This window comes from Molothrus ater, chromosome Z (assembly GCF_012460135.2).
Source record: "Molothrus ater isolate BHLD 08-10-18 breed brown headed cowbird chromosome Z, BPBGC_Mater_1.1, whole genome shotgun sequence".
In the NCBI taxonomy this organism is placed as follows: domain Eukaryota; kingdom Metazoa; phylum Chordata; class Aves; order Passeriformes; family Icteridae; genus Molothrus; species Molothrus ater.
In genome coordinates this window covers 68091647-68112421 of record NC_050511.2, presented here as the reverse complement: position 1 = coordinate 68112421, position 20775 = coordinate 68091647, and the positions used below count along the sequence as shown (strand labels likewise).

General features: G+C 39.6%; 1 protein-coding gene across 3 annotated transcripts in view; it reads right to left on the bottom strand.

Moving 5' to 3' along the window:
* Positions 1 to 3244: 3244 nt before the first annotated feature.
* Positions 3245 to 20775, bottom strand: part of HAPLN1 (hyaluronan and proteoglycan link protein 1) — a 34760-nt gene continuing 17229 nt past the window's right edge. For all 3 annotated transcript variants that reach the window (XM_054517932.1, XM_036403500.1, XM_036403499.1), the window contains 2 exons: positions 11654 to 11956; positions 3245 to 3534 (listed from right to left, as the gene is read on the bottom strand). In XM_054517932.1, the coding sequence (XP_054373907.1) occupies positions 3245 to 3534; positions 11654 to 11956 (593 nt within the window). The remainder of the gene's footprint in view (positions 3535 to 11653; positions 11957 to 20775) is intronic.

The window sequence follows — 20775 nt, the reverse complement described above, 5'->3', positions numbered from 1 at the left end:
ACCCTGACCCCTCATTGCCCTCCTCGTGCTGCCAAGACGGGGGGAGTCCCCTGGGTGGGTGGTGCAGAGCCTGCTCAGCCACCCTCCTGGGGTTGTGCTGGGGTTTGGGGGGTGCTGGAAGCGGGGCAGGGTCAGGGGATGCTACGCCCGGACTGTGGCCGGCCCGGGGAAGGTGTGGACACAGAAGGCAAAAACACGAGCAAGCCTGAGATTGCTGTGATTTAGGACCTGACCAGCCATCTCCAGAGCGTTGCAAAGTTGGTGAAAGGCTGAGCTTGGCCTTTCCAGCAGTGCCTTTGGTCTAGCAGTGAGGGCACTTCAGCCAGCCCCACGAGTGGGTTGGATGTGTACATTGTTTATTTTTTTTTTAATGCAGGCAAAATATAATCCCCATTCCTGCAAAAAAAAAAAAAAAAAATTAAAAAAAGGTGATGTGTCTGGATGAAACCCTGTAGGGGGTTTCTTTGGAGAGGTACAAAAAAAAAAAAATTTCATGAGGGTCTCTTCACCTCTGTGCAATAAGAAAACCATGCAGCCTCCTCCAGATGTAGCAGATCTTTGGGGAGGGTAGAGCCAGCTACGTAAGGCTCCCCTCTTTACAGCAACTCTGGATCTAGCTGTGGCAATTACTTGGATATTCTCTACAGCTTTTCGCACCCCACAACCTTCCTATCCAAACTTCAGAAGAAAAACTGTGGAACAGTTTGCATTTTTTCAAATTTTCTGAAGTTTGGATGGAGGAATGACATGTATTCCTCTTGATCATGGTCCACTCTTGTGTACCCCACTCCTTTTCCTTTTTGAGTACTTAACATTTCTATTTCCATTTCCATTTTTTTTTTCTCCAAAGGTTTCAGAGAAGGCTCTGAATGGCCTGAGAAAATGTGTGAAATGGGCATGGATTTAAGAAATAGCTGTTCAAGAAAGGTTGCGTGGCTGTAGGGACTTGACCTCTAGTAAGTCTCTATTTATAGCTAAAGGATACCGTTTTGAGAAAATCCAATTCCTGGTGGATTAAAAAAAAAGGAGGGGGTTTGGCACTGAGATTTCTCCATCAGAAAAGTATGAACAGATATCCACAGAGGATGCAAATATCCCCAGAAGGATGGAAATTTGCTTCTGAGTTCAGTGGGAATGAGCTCCAATAAAATACACCTTACACTACAGCCCCTTTCCATATCTTGTCCCTGGCTTGCTCACAGAGTTAAAAATGGACCACAACCACTCTGGGAAAGAGATTTATTTACTCACTTCCACGGGAAAATAGCTACACCAAACCATCCATGAAAGGATACAGGTTGTGTCCTAGTTGGATAAACACCACTATACCTCGTTTAAATTATGGAAAACAGTGGGCAGCTATAAAACTTGGTGTAAATACAAATGTTGGTCCTCTGAGTTCTTCATAGTCAGCAAGCGTAGAGTAGGAAAAAGAGTTCTCCGTTTTAAGTGGTAGAACCAATACTAGATAGAGAACATCAAAAAACACTGAAGAGATTACCCGAGACCAAGATATTTTCAATCAGTGGCCTCTCTGCCTTTTTCTTTTTATTATTATTTTTTTGGATATCCAGCTTGAGACACCATAAGTGGAGTAAATTTTCAGAGAGCCTCGAGCACCTGCTCTCTGAAAAACTGGTTGCATTAAGGTAGCTGAAGATGAGCACCAAGAATTGCTGCATCCAAAGTGAGTTTGCATTAGAAATCCCAAATTCCCTCAAACTGGTACTTAGGGAGGACCTAGTGCTTTAGGCAGCTCTGAAAATCCTAGGCACCATGCACAGTGCGTGTTTTTCTCTGACACTGGCAGATTTAGGTAAACATCTTCCACCTAGACCACTGCAGATTTAGTGAAAAGAAGTATTTCAATAGCTTTATTTTTTCTTAACTCTAAGGAGGACTAACTAAATAATTCAGGGCTAGCGATACTATATTATCTCACTGATAGTTTAAAAAACAGATGTATTTTTTAGATACAAATAAGATGTAAGGAAATGAAGTGTTTTTTCCTTTTTCTCTACTAAAACTTAATGGCTGGTTTCAGATTTTTTCTAATAGTCTAATACTTCACCATTTTAAATATTTTTTTTCTAATTTTTGTTTCTTGTGATGTGTAAATAGCTAAGAAATATTAAATACTGTAATGTTCTTTAATTAAGACAATAACATTTCAAAGGCTAATGTAAAATCAAGCTGCTAAAGTTTACAATTTCTCTGTCCAGCAGTTCATTTATACAACTGCCCTGAGTAGATGCTATTATGCTGCTTAGCAAATGGCCTTTAAGAGTTTAAAAATAGCTCAGTAAAGCTACTCAAAGGTAATACAACACTTCTCAGGCATCTTTAATTGGAGAGAAGAAGAAAAGAAGAGTTTTCTCGTCAGTTAATTATTCACTCAATGATTTATACACAACAAAAACACAATTGAAATGTTCAGGAGAACTAATTGTGCTTCTTCCTATGCATGGGACCATGAGCTTATTTTTCAGAAAGGCAAGGTTTGAAATTGTAAAACTAGTCCTATTTTTGTGGACTGTTTTAGCTGCTTTTGTTAAAGTCTCTGTTGTTCCCATGTGAACCAGTGAAAACAGTTATTTGCTAACATATATTGTTGTGAGATTTCTTTCCGAAACCTCACTGATCCCCTTTAACAAAAAGATTGTTTTATTTTAAAATTCCTGTCATAATCAATTTGCAGTGTTTCTCAAACTGGTACAAATATGTAAAATCTGTGCTTTTAAAAGCTTCTGCTTTGAGTAGCCTTACACTCCATAATTGTGCCCTAGCAATTGTCAAGCTCTATTGCATGCCCCATTCATGAAAATTATAATTTTTTTGGGATGACATAGCTTAAAGAATTTGAATCTAAAAAGTTCCTTACCTAGAGCTCCCATTAAATTATATTAATTTAAAATATCTATGGAAAGATATTTTCACCAAAAAAAAAACCAAACAAAAGAAACAAACAAAAAAAACCTAAAAAAGCAAAACACTAAAACAAAACAAAACCCAAAACCAAACCGACGGGTTTGGGGGAGGGAGTGTCTACGAAAATGACTCTTTACAGTAAGTAAAAGAGGTTTATCACAGTTTTGGCAGCTTGCATGAGTTCATACCAAAAAAAAAACCACCCAAAAACCCAAAAAAGAACCAAAAAAACCCCCAAAAAAAGACATCTTTCACACTTAAAAAAAAAAAAACCAAACCAAACCCAGAAAAACTTTCAGGCTCTAGGCGTGCCCTCTCAGTTGTAGGCCCTGAAGCAGTAGACCCCGTAGAGCTTGTGCTTCTTGTCGGGGAAGCCGACGAAGCGCACGGCGGCCTCGCTGGGGCTGCAGCGCTTGCGCGGCCGCGAGATGGGGTAGCGCACGCTGCCGTCCGCCAGCCAGCCCGCGTCGCAGCGGTCGTAGCCCAGCAGCTTCCAGGCCGCGAAGATCTGCCCCACCTTGGCGATCTGGGAGCCGTCCTTCAGGCAGGCCTGCACGGCCTCGTCGTAGGTCAGCTTGGTGGGGTGGATCAGGTAGTAGAAGCGGCCTGGGGAGAAAGGGGGAACACGGAGTTGTTAGTGTTGTGGAGGTTGGGTGTCGGCGGTGCTGGAGGTGTTTTGCGGGCTTAAATCTTGAAAGTCTTAAATCAAAGGATCACGGGGAATCACAGAATTCCAGGTTGGAAGAGACCTTCGAGATCATTGAATCCAACCACAGAATGACCAGGTTGGAAGAGGCCTTGAAGATCATTGAGTCCAACCACAGAATTCCAGGTTGGAAGAGACCTTGAAGATCATCATTTCCAACCACAGAATTCCAGGTTGGAAGAGGCCTTGAAGATCATTGAGTCCAACCACAGAATTCCAGGTTGGAAGAGGCCTTGAAGATCATTGAGTCCAACCACAGAATTCCAGGTTGGAAGAGACCTTGAAGCTCATCAAGTCCAACCACAGAATTCCAGGTTGGAAGAGATCTTCAAGATCACCAAGTCCAACCACAGAATTCCAAATTGGAAGAGACCTTCAACATCATTGAGCCCAACCACAGAATGAGCCAGGTGGGAAGGGACCTTCAAGATCATCAAGTCCAGCCACGGAATGACCAGGTTAGAAGAGACCTTCAAGATCATCGAGTCCAGCCGAGCCTCAACACCTCACCTAAACCCTGGCACCCAGTGCCACGTCCAGGCTTTTTTTAAACACACCCAGGGATGGGGACTCCAACACCTCCCTGGGCAGCCATTCCAGAATTTTATCCCCCTTTCTGTAAAAATGTTTCCTATTATCCAACCTATATTTCCATTGGAGAATCTTGAGACTGTCTTCTCTGGTTCTGTCAGTGCTGCCTGGAGAAAGAGACCAACCCCACGTGACCACAACTTCCTTTCAGGTGATTCTGTGACCTCAATGGTGTTGCCTAAAGAGTTTTACTTTTTATGCAATTTCATACACTTTTCATACATCCACAGCTCTGTATGCCAGTTATACAGCTCCTTGTATTTTTCCTACCCTTCCTCTAAGATTTTAGAGTAATAAGCTGACCTTTTAGCACATTCCTGAAATACTTCTTGGTCTTATTGTCAAGTAGAGAACCTATAAGAAGACGTAACAGGAATTGGGGCATAGAAGCCCTTGCACCAAAACCCAAGGGGCAACTGAATCTCCTATTGGATGTATCTCTTAGATAATTAGTTAACCTTATAAAAACTGTAGAAATTCAATACCATTGTGCCCATAGCACAATGTGACTATGGATACACCTGGAAGCTTCCAATAAGGAACTTCTTTTTTACCTTCTTTTATCTTTTTTTTTTTTTTTTTTCCATTTTAATACTGTAGCAAGGCTTTTTTTCTGCTTTGATTTCAGGCAACAATACAATAATGCTGACTTTTGAGGAAAAATGGAGATATTCTGTTGAAGGATCATGTGAACATGTGGTTAATCTGGGTCTGTGCCAGTTGGATGTTGTGTTGTTGAAAATATTGTGATTTTTTTGGGATGAATTGATAAGTATCAGGACAAAAAAAAAAAATCCTTACTCAAAAAACAGCCCAGGTACAGAAAACAGACTGTTTGAACAAGAAAAAAAAACCCCAAAACCACAGACCCAAAAAACCCCACCAAAAAAAAAAAAAGGCAATGCTACATTTATTCATTTATTTCTTCTAATATCAATGGCCTCTCCACCTGAAGTCACATTCAGCATTAAGTGATAGCATTTTAGGGGAGGGCAGCTGCAGGTAACACATGCTCTTTTGCTCTCTGACAAGGTGGTGACCTTGTCTCTGATTAAATACAAGCAAAAAAAAAGATTTTTTTTTTTTAAATTTTTTTTTTTTTTTGTGAGAAAGCCAAGGTATCCAACAGCTTCTCAGAAGGATAGCTTGAGCCTGTGGTGGACCAAAATTATGTCTGTTGTGAGTCTTCACCAGCAGTTCTGCAGCTCTGTTTCTCTTTAGGCATCAAAGGGAATATCCTCACCACAACACGAGACCGAGCTGATAGTGCTGCTGAGAAAAATGTTCCCTGTCTCAAGGTAATGAAAATATACGCCAGAAAATAAAACCCAAAAAGCAAAGTCTACCCGACTGATCCATACGCAGCGATAATATTGGTATTGATTCCATTCATCAAGGCAATAAACATTCGTTGTGAGCGTTTCATTCATTGTACTTGGGATTATTTATCATCACTGCTCTGACAGCCAAGTGGACTGCAGAAGAATCGTGTTTCTTTGAAGGCATTCAGTAATTTCCAAATAAATTCACAACTTTCCAATCTGCCTGCTCCTGAAGAGGAGAGTTAGGTGAAAAAAAGGAATTTTTTCTTTATTCTTCTGGGCACCTTCTAATTCCAGAGCACATTCTTTACTGATTAATTAAGAATGTACTCCAACACAATATCCACTTTCTGCCTCACAAAAATCAGGTAGATACACAGAACTATGCCTAGTATGAGATTGCTTTCTTGGTGAAGAAAAAATGCTGAGCAAGTTAAGAGTTATATCAGCTTCATATTCCTGCAAAAATCAAACAGGATTTTTTTTTTTCTAAATGAAGGAAAGTCAGGTCAGATCACGATACAAAGGTAATTGAATTAACCCTGTCTAAAGGTTGGAAATTGGATATCAAGACAACAACATTTTAAAAAAAGGAATCTACATTGCAGCTGCGGTGGAAAAGAGACTTTTAAAAAAATTCATTGATGTCAGAGACAATACCTACATAATTTCCATAACTCCGAAATTCCAAAATTTCCATAATTTCCAAAACTCTTGAGAACAGGTAATCATCCCTTTGTAGAACACTTTTTAATACTCTGTTTTGGCAGGCTGAGAGCATTTACAACGTGCTGCTAAAGGGAATGTTTACTAAATGGAATCCTGTTACTGATACACTCTTAAGAGGTTTCCCCAAAGCAAACAGGCTTTCTGATTTAGGGGAACAGGGGTTTGGACTGATACTGGGTAAACTTCACCTAGTTTGTGCTCTTCAAGCCATATGTCAATGGAATGTAATTTCCTAGGGATTTGCAGTAAGGTCAGGCATTTGACATATGACATCAATAATAAAAAACTCCTATACTCTGCTCCTCCCTCAAACAAGAGAAATTTAATAGTAAACCCCGCAGGGGTGCAATGTGCATCCAGAATGTCTTATTACATAAAATTCCATTAATAAACTCTGTGCAGATTTGCAGTTTTCCCCCCGATATTAGTTGGGAAGGGTTCCTGACTGTTCAGTCTCAGAATTTGTTTAATTGATGTGGAAGGGCAGGGAGGAATTTTCTGTCTCTCTCTCATTAGTGCTGGGTGGTTGGGTCACTTCCACAGAGGATCCTGCCTGATTTGACTCCTCACACCCAAACCGTGGGGCAGAGGGTTTGTGCAAACCTGCCCAAACCCCATCTATAACAGCTATTTTAAGATTTTGTGTGTAACAGAAAGCTGAAAGAGGGAAACTCCAGCCACTGACCTACACACCCCACACCCTTGTGACTGTGGAATTTTGAGAGATGACTCACACTTGGAGATTTCTTCAAGCTTAGTGTTCAATTGAGAGGCTTATTAGTAAGTTTCTCTTATTTAAAAATAAAAAAAAAAAAGGAGAGAAATATTTAAGACCTGGTAAATATTTTGACATCCAGTGATCCTCTCAAATAACTGATTTTGAATTAAGTATGTGAGGAAAAAATAAATTTAAACACACCAATACCAGTAATGACTCCGGTGAGTCAGAAGCAACCACTGCTAATAAAGGGTGTGTGATTTTATTTTGGGTTCAATTTCTCTCTTTGGAACAGTTGCTACATGTTCCCAGTGATAAAATACTCTGAAATAGTCAAATGAACAGTCAGCATTATTCAGGCAGGACTTTCCACAGCTTTCTCCCATTTAAATGGCAGAGGTGGCTTGCTTGTCTCATGCACTGCTGTGATAAACAGGTGGCTCACAGCTGTGCTTTTAACATGCTCTCAAAAATGTACTCCTCGTGTTCTTAACTCTGTTAAAACAAGATTTTTACTTGATTCTCCTGGAGCTGATGAAAGATCAATTGTGCACTATGGTTCTGTGGAAAAGGTATATAACAAAATGCATGTTATTGAGGGGAAAGTGTGATGCAAGCTGTACTTGTACTTTATTTTCTTTTAAAATGCTTCATTATAGAGGACCTGATAAGTACATGTACATTTAGCTCTTTTAGCACTTTTCGGTGCAAAAGATTCTCAGGGATTTTCCTTAAAAACAAAAAAGAACTGTTGTCCTTCAGAAGACCTTTGAAAAGAAATAAAGAATAACCACTCAGCTCTTCCATTATACATTCCTTGGTTTATGGCTGTTAGGCTCAGTGAGGAAGATTGTAACAAAAGGATTTATCTGCATTTATTTCCCCAAATTGATCATCTGGAGAGATTGCATAGGGGAGGAGCATCTTCATTCCTTGGGACAAGGGAAGGAGAGAAATTTGGGTGATCTGCAGCCCTGGAAAAACTTTGGATCACCTAACCTTTCTAAAGATGTCATGGACTAAAGTGGTTTCCATTGGGCAGGACAAGTGAAAGAGAAATTTGCTCTGAGAGAGCAAAGCTGAGCCCTCAGACACCAGGAAATTTCAATGTGGAATTTTCAAATTTAGGTTAGAACCCTCCCCACTCGTGTACACTCATTTTCAATAGACTTTATCAGCACAAGGAATGTAAAAACAGATTGGGAAACATATTGCCACCCAGTGCAGGCAGAAAATGTTTTGTTATCTCAAAATGTTTTGATGGATTTCTCAGACAGCAGCAGGTCTTTGCTTTGTTTTATGAAACACATCACTATATATATCTTTATAAACTGGTAGATTGCTGGTACAATTAGATATAAAAGGTATGAAATGGTTTCATGTTCTTGGGTGCAAAACATGAACAAATCTTGTATGAACCAACAGAAAGATTTGAGTATAAATCAGTAAAAAACAGGCAGAACAAAATGTGTGTTGTATTTGCCTTATTCTATGAAAAGTCATCATGGAGGGTAATTTCATAAAGTAACAAGATTATTTGATATTACTTGAGCTTTGCTCAAGCTATTTCCTTGTGCAGGTAACAGAAAAGCATGTAAATGTTTTTTCTAATGGTATAATGCCTTCATTTTTAGCCATTATTTTTTGTGTATCCAGGTCATCACAGTTGGGATCCAATAATTCCACAGGGAAAACACTGAACCTGGATTTGGATTCACTGCACTGATGATTGCATTTTAATTTTTTTACCCAAATGGCTAAATACCATGGCTTTTACCTTTCTTCTTCAGGTAAAAATCAAGATATTTTTCTTTTACAGCTGAATTATTTGAAATTGAACCTTTTTTTTAATAATCCCTGAGATCATTATATATTTGGGGATTTTTTTCCCCCTACAGAGAAACCATTTAGAAGGTATCTAAACCTGACTTTTTTTTATAGAAGCTCCCACAACTTTTTTTTTTTTTTTTTGCTTTAAATTCTCCCTATCCTTCCCTGCTCCTGTGGCCCTTGGAATTTTCCCATCTCCATTACATAAAGTTGAAGGCTCCTCTGTTTCCTACTATCAGGAGACTCCAGCAGCCACTGGGAATGCGCCGTGTCCCAACCACCTCTCATTTTCCTTGGCTGTTCCTGAGCTGAGAGAATCAATATTGGGTCTTGCAGTAATAGAGGTTTGTTGTTTTTGTTGGTTTTTTTTTCCCTTTTCATGTTTTTTTCTTTTTTTTTCTTTTTTTTTTTTTTTCTTCCAAGTTTTGGTGTTTTGTTTTTGGTAGGTTTTTTCTCTTTTGTTTTTTTTTTGGTTTTTTGGGGTTTTTTTTTGTGGATTTTTTTCTTTTCTTTTCTTTTTGTTTGGTTTGGTTTGGTTTTTGTTGGTTTTTTTTTGTTTGTTTTGGGGTTTTTTTTAATGCCTTAAGCTACTATCTTTGCCAAATGCTCACCCCAGCCTGGTGGCAAATTGTGCAATTTTAACCTTTTCCCTCTGCAGTGAGAGAGCCAACATATGCCATTAAACACACTTTATCCAAAATGCTGTGCCAAAAACAGGAGAGCTGGCAGAGTGCCTGGGTTAATTGTGGTTATGGGGGTGAGCCTGGGACAAGGAGCAGTGGAGAACACGGCAGGGACACGTGAGGAAAATGTAATCTGGTGAGTTAAGAGAGTGGAAGCCGAGAGAAGCAGAAATCTGGATTTTCAGCTGATGTCATGAGTGACATTTGACACTGAATTGTGGGGATATCTGTATCTATATCTATATATCTATATCTATAATCTATATCTATATCTATACCTATATCCACACCATCTATATCTCTCTATATATCTGTAATCTATATCTTCTTTATATCATCTGTATCCATACATCTATATATCTATATATCTATATATCTATATATCTATATATCTATATATCTATATATCTATATATCTATCTATATGCGTGTATATCTATGTATCCATATATCATCTATATATCTATATCTATCAATCTATACTTTCTCTTTGTCTCTCTCTTTTTCTAATATTTATCTTAGTCAGTACTTATTATTCTTTCTTTTCCCCAGAAATTATGCATTTTCTTCCTTAAAAGATGCTGCTGCTCAGCAGCTGGTGTGTAAAAGGGTGGTGATCACTGAGCAGCAGTCACAAGGTTTTACTCTGCAAGGGTTGGAAAAAAAGTGCAGCTATCACATTTTAATTATTGCTGTTTGATTATTTAATACCCTGGTGATATTTCTACAGCACAGGGTTAAATCTGTATAGAAAAGATGAGTTCATACAGGATTTCAGCTTAGATAAACGAAGCAAGAAAAATTGAGCCAGCTTTTAATGGGATGAAGCAGTATGATAAAGAAATCAGCCAAACTTTTGTTTCCGATCACTTTGAACCAAATGTAATACTGTTGGCTTGAGGATTTGTTTGGGTTTTCCTGTTGTATTTTTTTTTTGGTGGGGGTTTTATTCTTGTGTGTATTTTTTTGTTTTCTGGTGGCTTTTTTTGGTTTGTTTTTTTTTTTTTCTGTTTTTTTGTTTTGTTTTGTTTCGTTTTTATTTTTTGATTTTTATTTTGGGAGGGTACTTTTTTTTTGTTTGCTTTTGTTCTTTTTTTTTTTTTTTTTTTTGGATGGGTCTTTTTCTGTGGAGGGTGGTGCAGACTTAGCACTGGAGCATATCTTCTGAAACCAAGCCTTATGTTTATTTTTTGCTCTGCTGTAGGCCAAAACTCCTTCACTGTGGCTGAGCAATCTGTGCATAAGTATAAAAAGGACACACTCCATGGTCTGAGTGGGCTGCAAGCCAAACCTGTGCAGAGTTATGTAGGAATTATCCACAAGCAGGATGCTGTAGAGGATTGGATGCATTCACAGCAATGCTTTCTAAATGTTTTCCTGACACTAGGTAAGCCCTGAAAAACGATAGCAAGCTGAGACTGGGTCCTTTAATTTCATTTCATACCTAAAAAAAATATATCAACTAATAGCAAAAAAAAAAACAAAAAAACAACAAACTTGCAGTTGCTAAAGTAAGGTTTACAGAAGTCCAACCTCAGAGCAAAAGTGATCAGTGACTTGGCAGTGTACTAAGATTAGAAATCTAAATTATGAATAAATCTAGAAATAGGTCTGCTGATAAGGAACTATTAGTCATATTAGACCTGGTACATGAGCAGGAGCTACTGGACATGGCAGAATAGGTGCAGTGATGATCAAAATTTTGTTTTGCTGACAGATTTTAGCAATAGGAGCAGAATTATTGACTTCAACAGGAAACCTTAATTAATGAACTGCAGGTTCGAAGGCTGAACTGAATTAAACTGGTTACACACCAGCATTAAAAGGGTGTGTAGAAATTTTAATGGGGTAGGTATAAAGGGTATGTATAAATTTTCAAGGGGTGAAAGGGGAGACATTAGAAAATCCTGTCAGTACAAGTCCAGAGTTGTAAAAACTATCTATGTGGCCATGTGGCAAACACGACTTTACTCCCTGCGCATACCCTTGGAAATCCCACAATTATTTAATTACCTTGATTATTTCATTCCTAGCATCTTCCAGGTTTAACACGAGCTTTGACAAACCAAGCACCCTTTCCTACCCCCGGAGCACCTTGCCTAAGCACAGCCATTTTACGAGGGAAAGGCCAAGGAAACGCTCTCACCGTTGAAGTTGGACGTGAAGCAGAAGACGTCGTAGTGGCTCTTGTCCTTGTCCCAGAAGCCGTAATTCCTGACCCCGGGCACGGTGTTCCTGCCCCCACAGGGCTCCCTGGGCTTGGTGATGGGGTACTGCACGGAGCCATCGCTGAGCCAGCCGGCGTTGCACCAGTCCAGCCCCGACCTCCAGGCGTCGTAGAGCTGGTCAAAGGAGGCCATCACCGAGTCCTGCTCCGCGCACGCCCGCTGCGCCTCGTGGAAGTTCAGGTTGTACCGCCCCAGCCGCGGGGAGTAGGGGAACACCACACCTGGGGCAGGGGGAGAGGAGAGTTACCAGGCACTGAGACTGAGGCATAAAGTTTAAAGAATTTAGGGATTTTATAGGAGCTGAGGTTTTAGTTGGAGATAAGCTTTATTGGAGTTAATCAAAAATAAATGGGTAGGCCTTCATGGGTAGTTATTAGTTAACTACTAACTCTTAACTTCATGAAGTTAAGAGTTAGTAGTAAACTAATAATTGATTGCTTGTCAACACAATGTTTAGTTAGCTAGGTTTATAATGAAGAATATAGAATCTGATGAATAGCTTTTAGGAACATAAGACAATTGTAGGCCTCCTCTGTTCTGCAACCAATTGAAGATGGCAATGGGAGGTCTACCAAGGGTTCATTTGTCATATTTGCATTGAAAAGGTAGAAAGGTCAGAACGAGGAAGACTTCATTTACTTCCTCATTTTGGGACCCCTCCCAATGAAAGGGACCACCGACCCATTTCAAGGAACAAACTACGCATACTTAATAGCTTTTGAACTAATTACCATACGAAGCGAGGAATGAGATGTACCAAAGTGATGAATATGCATTTGTATTTTGGGTCTTCAATAGTTGTACAGATAAAAGGACTCTGTAATCACCTGTAAATCACAGTGTGTATTTGGGAGCTATCTCGCACCGCTGCCTGGGCATTGCAATAAACATTCACTTTTCTAACTTTAAACTGTTAGAGAGTCTTTGTCTGTCACAGTTGGATATCGGTGCTAGATCAATATCCATATTTTTAATAAATCAAGGTGGCAGGGAGAAGGGGAACAGCTTTGGCAGCCAGCAGGAGGAGGAGTAAAGGGGAGCTAAAGGTTGGATCCACGGTGTGTGGCAGTGTCGATTTTTTTTTGGTGGAAAAATGCCCCATTGGCAGCACAGCAGCTCTGGTTTTGGGAAGAGGTGTCCCTGTCATATTTTCTGAAAAATCCCTTTGCCCAGGATTTAGTCTCCTGGGAAGCTGAGGAGTCTCAGAAAAAAAAATGAAAACAATAATTATCTGATTCACTTCTCCTGTGTTTTGCTGCTTTGGAATGTGGTCTGGAGATTGTTTATCCAACAGGTGCATCTTTGATTGGTCTCATGTGAATTGTTTTGACTTAATGACCAATCACCAACAGCTGTGTCGGGTCTCGGGAAGCAGTCACAAGTTTTCATGATCATTATTTGAAACCTTCTTGTAACGTTTCTCTATTCTTTAGTATAATTTTAGTATAGTACTCTTATAATAGAAAATAATATAATAAATATAATTAATATAATATAATATAATAAATATAATTAATATAATATAATATAATATAATATAATATAATATAATATAATATAATATAATAATAAATTAGCCTTCTAAGAACGTGGAGTCAGATTCATCAATTCCTCCTTCATCCTGGGGACCCAGCAAATGCCACAAAGAGGTTAGGGCTGCTGCCTTACCTCTTCAGCTGTGCCAAGGAAAGTTTGGGTCAGATGTTAGAAAGAAATTCTTCACTGAAAGAGGGATTGGGTGCTGGAATGGGCTGCCCAGGGAGGTGGTGGAGTCACCATCCCTGGGTTGGCTTGAAAAAGACTGGATGTGGCACTGGGTTGCCAGGGTTTAGTTGATGAGGAGGCGTTGGGTCATGGGTTGGACTAGATGGTCTTAAAGGTCTTTTCCAACCTGGTTCATCTTGTGATTCTGTGATTGAGTCTGTGATTCTATGGTTGATTCTGTGATTAATTCTGTGATTCTGTGCTGCCTTACCTAGCAGGATCATCTCCCCATGGCCTCATCCCCTTCCCTGCCAGGTCTGCATGCTGCTCCCACCTGCACCTTGCTGTCACCAAAGTGGTCTCAGTGCCCTACTCTCACCATGCTTAAGGAGGAGCAGAGCTAGCTGGAATTATGCAACTACACGTTTTTCATGGAAAATTTCCATTTATTCATTGTAAGGTCAATTTCTCGTTTTAAAAAGAGTCAATTAAACCCTAATATAGCTTTACTTTTTGAATTTGTTTGTTTGTTTGGGGCTGTTTTTCTTTGCTTATTTTAATTTTGTTTGTTTGGGTGATTGTTTCTTTGTTTTGCTTTGTTTTGGGTTTTTTTTTAATTTGGTTAGTTGGTTTTTTTTGGTTGTTTTTTTGTTTTATTTTTTTGGTGTATGTTTTTGTTTGTTGCTTCATTGGTTTGGTGATTTTTTTTTTTTAGTGTGGAATGGGAATAGGGGAGTTCCTGGCAGCAATTCAGAAAGAAGAAATTGTTGAATTGAATAGTTGAATTTCTATGAATTATTTCTTTTGACTCACAGACATTACGATGAAATGTTTTGATCTACATAAAAGAGTGTTGTGTTCTTTGCATGAGCCCTTGCCAAGATTTCCTGAGATGTTCAAGACAATTGCTTTTTGTTTGCACTTTTTGTGGGGTTTTTTTCGGGTGGCTTTTTTTTTTTTAAATTTTTTAAATTTCACATTATTCCAGGAATAATGTCTGCCTTAACAACAGCGTTTCAAGGCTAATCTGGTAGGAGGCTCAATTTTAGCATCCTGAGGTTTTAAAGCAGGAAATGAAATCAGTGGGGAAATGAAATCAGTGAAGTTGTGTGGGAGACTTTTCTGCTGGTTTCGGGCTCCTCACAGAGGACAGGTTTCCCCTGGCACAGATGGTGGCACTGCCCTGGTGGGAAGCCATGTGTGTCCCCTCTCTGCCCCTGCAGCAGTGATGGCTCACCCTGGGACAGGGTCACTGTGCAGGGAGCATGGCCCTGCCAAATGCTCTGTCCCCACCAGGGGACAAGGACACAGCCTTGTCCCCAAGCCCTGTCTGGTGCTCATCCCTGGCCAGACAGGGTCAGCAGAGAGACCTCACGACAGAGGACATCCAAGAGGGGCTGGGAAACGTGGGGACACCTCCAGGATGGTTTCAAAAGTGACGTCTAATCACAGTCACTGCCCTTACCTGGCACTTTTTTCTTTAAATTTTTCTTCTGCTTGTTTTGTGGAAAATATCAGAAATTAAACATTGTTCCTTGGAGCATGAAAGACATTTCAGAAAGCACTGAAGAATCACCTCCCCATGTGGGTTTGATAAAACAAGAACAGAGAGACTTGAAACAAAAGTTTGGATCAGACCACCCTAATCTTTGGCAGGGCTTGGAAATTTAACCCAGACCTAAATTTTACAGTTGGCTTTAGCCCAATCTCATAATAAGCCGAAATAAAGTGGTATTAGAGAAGATCCAGCTCAGAATGTTTAAACTCAGACATCTCTGCAGAACTAAGTGCTGTAGGACTCAGGGGGACTGAAGACAAGATAACACATGAGCCAATAACTTTGCACTGGTATAAATATCCACCTTCCTTTTTACTTTTTTTCCTGCTGTTGGATCCTCTTGCCTACAACAATTTCTTTGTCCTCAGGGCAGTGCAGAATAAGATAGAGAAATTACCCTGTGGTCAAGCAAGGCAGTCACCATGTGATGAAGCCACTCTTCTTTCAGAACATTCTAAACCATTTCTGTATCTATTCCACCAGTTTCCTAAAGTCCCCTTGCTTCCTCTTCTCTCCCTCACCCTTCTGTCGTCCAAGTGTTATTTTTGTTTAACAAATCTTTGCTATTACTAAACCTCAGTGACTTGGTCCAAGAAAATAAAGCATACAAATGTAAACTTGGCAGGGTAATAATAAACAGTGTTTTGCTCTGCTTCATCAATTAGCTGGAGAGTCTGCTTCAGTTCTTTCCTTTTGTAAATCCTTTGTTAAAGGGCTTTTCTGTTATGTGATGTTCTGAACTGCAGTGTATGAATGTAATGTAACACAACGTGTGTTAAATTAAGCTTCATAAACAAGACACAAGAAGATATTTCCTATTTTTCTGGATCTCTGTTTTTCCTTCATCATATATTTGTTAAAAAAAAAATCCATTCCTCGTCAGTGCTAATGGATTGAAATATTACTGGGTATAATAAAAAATTAGCAAATTCAATAGGAATCCAAACCCTTTTACTTTATTAGAAATCTAATACTTATTATGTTTTTCAGAACTGCATTTCCCCAGACAACAGACTCCTTTTCCAGTACATGTGCTTGATTTGCATATACATTAAAAAAACACCCTACAAGTAGGAAAGATCAAGATATACACTTACATACTTCTAAAAACTGAGCAGCAACTAGTTGATAACTATTTAAATAAACAGATTCGATTCCTTGAGGTTTCCAAAATCACTTTTCAAAAGGGGCTAAACTGTGTATGTAAATGTGTTGCAAATCTGAGTTTGACAGTTTGGGACATAATGTTTTTATAACATAAATATGCACTAAACTGTAATATTATCTTTGGGCTATATTGGAGCAGACTGCATAGAAGCTGATTTTTTGTTGGAGTTCATCTGCAGTACAAGCCTGCAACTGATTAGCATTAATTTCACCCTGCAGCTGGGGGTGGCCAGGGCTGATTTTGCTGAGGAAAATGTACTGGGTTTGTGCTTTGTGCAGCTTTGAATTACCTTGCAATTTTGTTAAAGGTTTTTTGTTTTTTTTTTTTTTTTTTTCCTTCACTTCCCTATCAAACCTTGCTGAAATTCATAGTGAGAGCTCAACATTCATCTCCCCTTCCTTTTACACTTTAGCAGTGCTGATCTTTAGTTAATGGCAGGGCGTCTTCCTCAGTCCTGGACCTTACAAACCCATCAAAGTATAATCCATCCCATCTGTTCCTGAATGGACAAAAAGCTGTCCTGAGGCTCCTTGCTGTTCCCAAAGCACAGGCTGAGCCTCAATTTCTGACTCCAGCCCCGTGCTCTGCCACTAGACAAAACACCCGCTCCCAAACCTTAACAAATTCAGCTTAAAAAAGGGAGGGAGGCAAAAAACTTCCAGCCTCAGAAGGTTAAAATCTGGTTACTTTGTGGGAAGGCAGAGCTGAGGAGCCTTAGCTTGACCTTGGTGATTCCAATCCCTACCCATGTGGAGGCTGGGTGGGGATATTAATTTCCATTATAAGGAATCATGGCGTGGCTGCTCTCCCAAAATCCACGATTCTCTGGAAAAGGTTCTGTCCCAGGGAAAGACCTCCTTGCTCCCAAAAGAGACAGGAAGAGCCTGAGACACATCAGCTCAGCAGAGAATGAGTCTGTCAGTGAGAAACCAGGGGATGCATGCACCTGTGACCAAGCAACTGCAGTTTGGAAAATGAATCCTGTAAAGGAAATTGGGATTCCTACCAAAAATAGATGTGTTATGTATCCTCCTCACAGCAACACCAGTATTTCTATGGATTTCTCATTCAAGTGAGCAAATGTACAACTCTTCTCCACTTGCTGTGTTTTTCTGGGACTGTATTTGTCTTATTCGTCTTATTTCAGAGTCTTTTATGTACCCCTTACATGAGCCCCTAAAATTCAGGGCAAGTGAATTCACTTCACACACATTGTCAGGGCAAGGAGCTGGAGCACTTACCCAGGGCAACAAGGTGAGGAAACAACCTCAGAAAGTTCAACCCCTGTCATGATTGATGAGTGTTAATTAAGCCAGCACCACACACAATTAGCTGTTTCAAGAGTATTGACACGTGGAAACAGAATAACACAAATTTCTGTTGATCCACATGGGGAAAAAAAAAAGGTTTTTTCACAGCCAGTAAAGAAATAGGATTTCTTAAGTTTTAGCCTAAACTGAACAGTAATTTTTCTCACAGCCAGTGCAAACATGGGGCAACAGTAGGGTTTGCTCTTTTCTGTACTGTAGGGCACAGTTTTATACTGGCAGGTTCACACACTCAATGGCAAAATTTTCCTTGCTGGATTCCTAAAATTCCATAAAAACTGGTGACCCCCCTCATTTTCACAGAGTCTCCACCTCCATCTTCCTGCCTGTCAGAACTTTCAGATGTCTGATCATCCAGCCACTGGCTGTCAATGTCAGGTATCAATCTCCCTAAAAATAAAACTCAGCCCTGAAATATTGTCCCTCCAGCATCCCATAACTGTCAGTGGGGTTGCTTACTTCTAACCAATAAAAACATATAAAATACACTGATCTGGCCCAGAGTAGATTATTCCCTTGTATTTCTACAGCCTTTACAAAAAATTTGGGGACCGCTGCCTTTCTCTGCTCTTCTTAGCGTAATTACTCCAAATTTTTTTTGACCCTTTACTTTTGACACTTTACTTTTACAATTTCTGCCAATTTTTTTTTAACTTTTTGTTTCACCTGCATCATTCAAGGACCATTTCTTGGAGCATGTGCAACCACAGCTCTGTCTGCAAAGCCCTGCCACAGAAGGAATTACATTGGTCTGCCATGAGTTACTCTTGACAGCTCCTCTTTGGTTTTTGTTCCAGGCACCCACAAAAAGTGTGTCCTACAAAATCAGCTTTTCAGACAGTAGAACAGATCATCACACAGAGGATATTAGAAATATGTGGGTTTTTTTTGGTTTATGTATGGATGGAACAGCAGCACACAGAGGAAACAAATATGACATTATTAGTTTAAATCTGATTTCTCCTACTCTGGAGAGCACAAAGCTGATTTCCTGTTGGTTTCAACTCTGCATTCCCCATTGCTTACATCCAATCCAGCTGAAGACCAAACGAACAGATTAAAAAATTATTGTTTTGACAGTTTGAAAAAATTTGTTTATATGAAGCTTATGGATCTGCTTGAGCCATTTTGAACTAAAGAGTCTGGTTTTGAAAGGGATGCCTGTTTTTTGTTTTTTGGTTTTTTTCTTTTCTTTCTTGGACCTAAAGGCCAACATATATCAGAGCAAGAACATGAATACTGGTGGTTTCTGGTTCTTGGGGAGCCACATGAAGAATTAGCTTCTATCTAGAAGCTGCTTTCTACAGAGGCTTTTAATGATTTTACCCAGATCTTCAAATTCCCAGTAGTGTTGGATGTAAAAGTTAATTATTTTATAGCCTTTATAGTGTTGCAAACTTACTGTGCTCAACTCTCACCTCCCTTTGAAGAGAGAAACTATTAAAAAAATTATTTACTTATTAAATATTATTTATTTATTTTTTAAAATATTTAATTATTTAAAAATTATTTAATTATTAAAAAATACCTTAATTTGATAAAACCCTACCTTTGGCTGTTTAGCATTGTCCCACTGTCTCTGCCACCCCTGCCCTGGCTCTCCTGCAGGGAGGGCACACAAAACCTGTGCCTGAGCAGCACCTGAGGGCTGGAGCCTGGGAGGCCAAACCCACAGACCTGGAGCAGAGAGATTCATCACACTGCCAGGTATTCATGAGGAAATAAACTAGCAAAGCGCAAACATAAAGAAAATTTAGTGCGGGACTGTAAAAAGCTGCCGTAAATAAAATTTAATGTGAGCTGAGAATTCTTTTTTTTTTTTTTTTGCTCACGACTCAGACAACAATATCTGGCTGCTGTCAGAGACCTTTTAATATATCAGGCTTTTGACTTGAGGGCACTGAACAAAGAGTGTAAAACTCATGATCCATATTTTATGGCAGGAGGAGAGTAAGGCCATTTCAGAGAGAGATGGCTTTGGTGATGAGGTTGGTTCTCCATAAAGACTATTCTGCTTTTCTCAGTACTTGACACTTCTTGCTGAGCCCCGACCAACCCTGACCAGCCCTCAGGCCAGTCCTGGTGCTTCAGGCTGAAAGTCAGGACGTGATTTAGGACATGAACAGATCCTAAAGCTGGTGGTTGTGGAAAAACTGCAGTGGGTTCCAGTTCTGAGCTTTAGCTGGCGCTCAGCACAATCTCTCTGGTCTAGAGAAAAAATGCTGTGGTTCCCAATTAATAAAAACGAAGATAACAAATCACAAAAATGTAAGGTATGTAACAAATTCAGACTGACTCTAGCTTCAGTTTTTTTCAAAGCTAAAAGTGCCCAGTTATTATGAATGTTTCATTTAATAACACCCCCAGGAGACCTTTAAGACTGGAAAAAATAAAATGCTATCACAGTGGGAGAATAATAAAGGTCCAAGGAGGTCAAGAATTTTGGTATTGATACAGGCCCATGGGTTTTGCACAGGGAGCCATCAGCTGCTTTGCACCGCTCTTGGGCATTCCTGGGTGTAAATGGCTTTTTCCTGCTGCCAATTAACATCCTCGAGGCCACCAGCTCAGAGGACATCAGGCTGCTGATGCAAATCACTCCCACTGTGAGATTAACCTGATTATTTGCACCAGACTGTAGAATGTTGGAATGGGCTGATATACTTTAATTTTTGTCCAAATATTGTGGGGTTTTTTTCCTTCCCCGGTCTCTTCTGCTTTGCACAAATACATGAAATGGAAATTAATGCCAGAACTACATAAAGCTGCAAGGGTGTTGAAAAAGTAAGCACAGGGCCATGCAAACAGAGGAATGTATTCTATCAGTAATAAATCTCCACTGTAATATTATTATATTTTAGTACATATCTTTTTATTAGGAAATTTCAGTGTGCCATAGACACAGAATTACTGGATTTAGGGAACACAGGCAGGGCCGGCACTGAAACTCTCACCACTCTTATCTTACTTGAAATGTTACATTTTACCATGAGGTCTTGCAAAGAAATTGTTCCTTCCAGTTTAAGAAACACCACTCCACAATGTCAGACATGAACATTACACCTGTCCCATGTGCGGCAAAAATCAGTGAAAAACCATTGTTCCTTAGGTTAGCCAGACACTGATTAAAATATATAAACTTTCATTTGAGAGCAGGTTGGAACACACTTGGCTGAGGAAATATGATTCCTCCTCTACTTATGAATTTCCTTATTTTGGAGGAGGGACCCTGACCTTGTATCCAAGGCTGGTGCTGTATTACGAAACAGTAAGAAAGGTAGA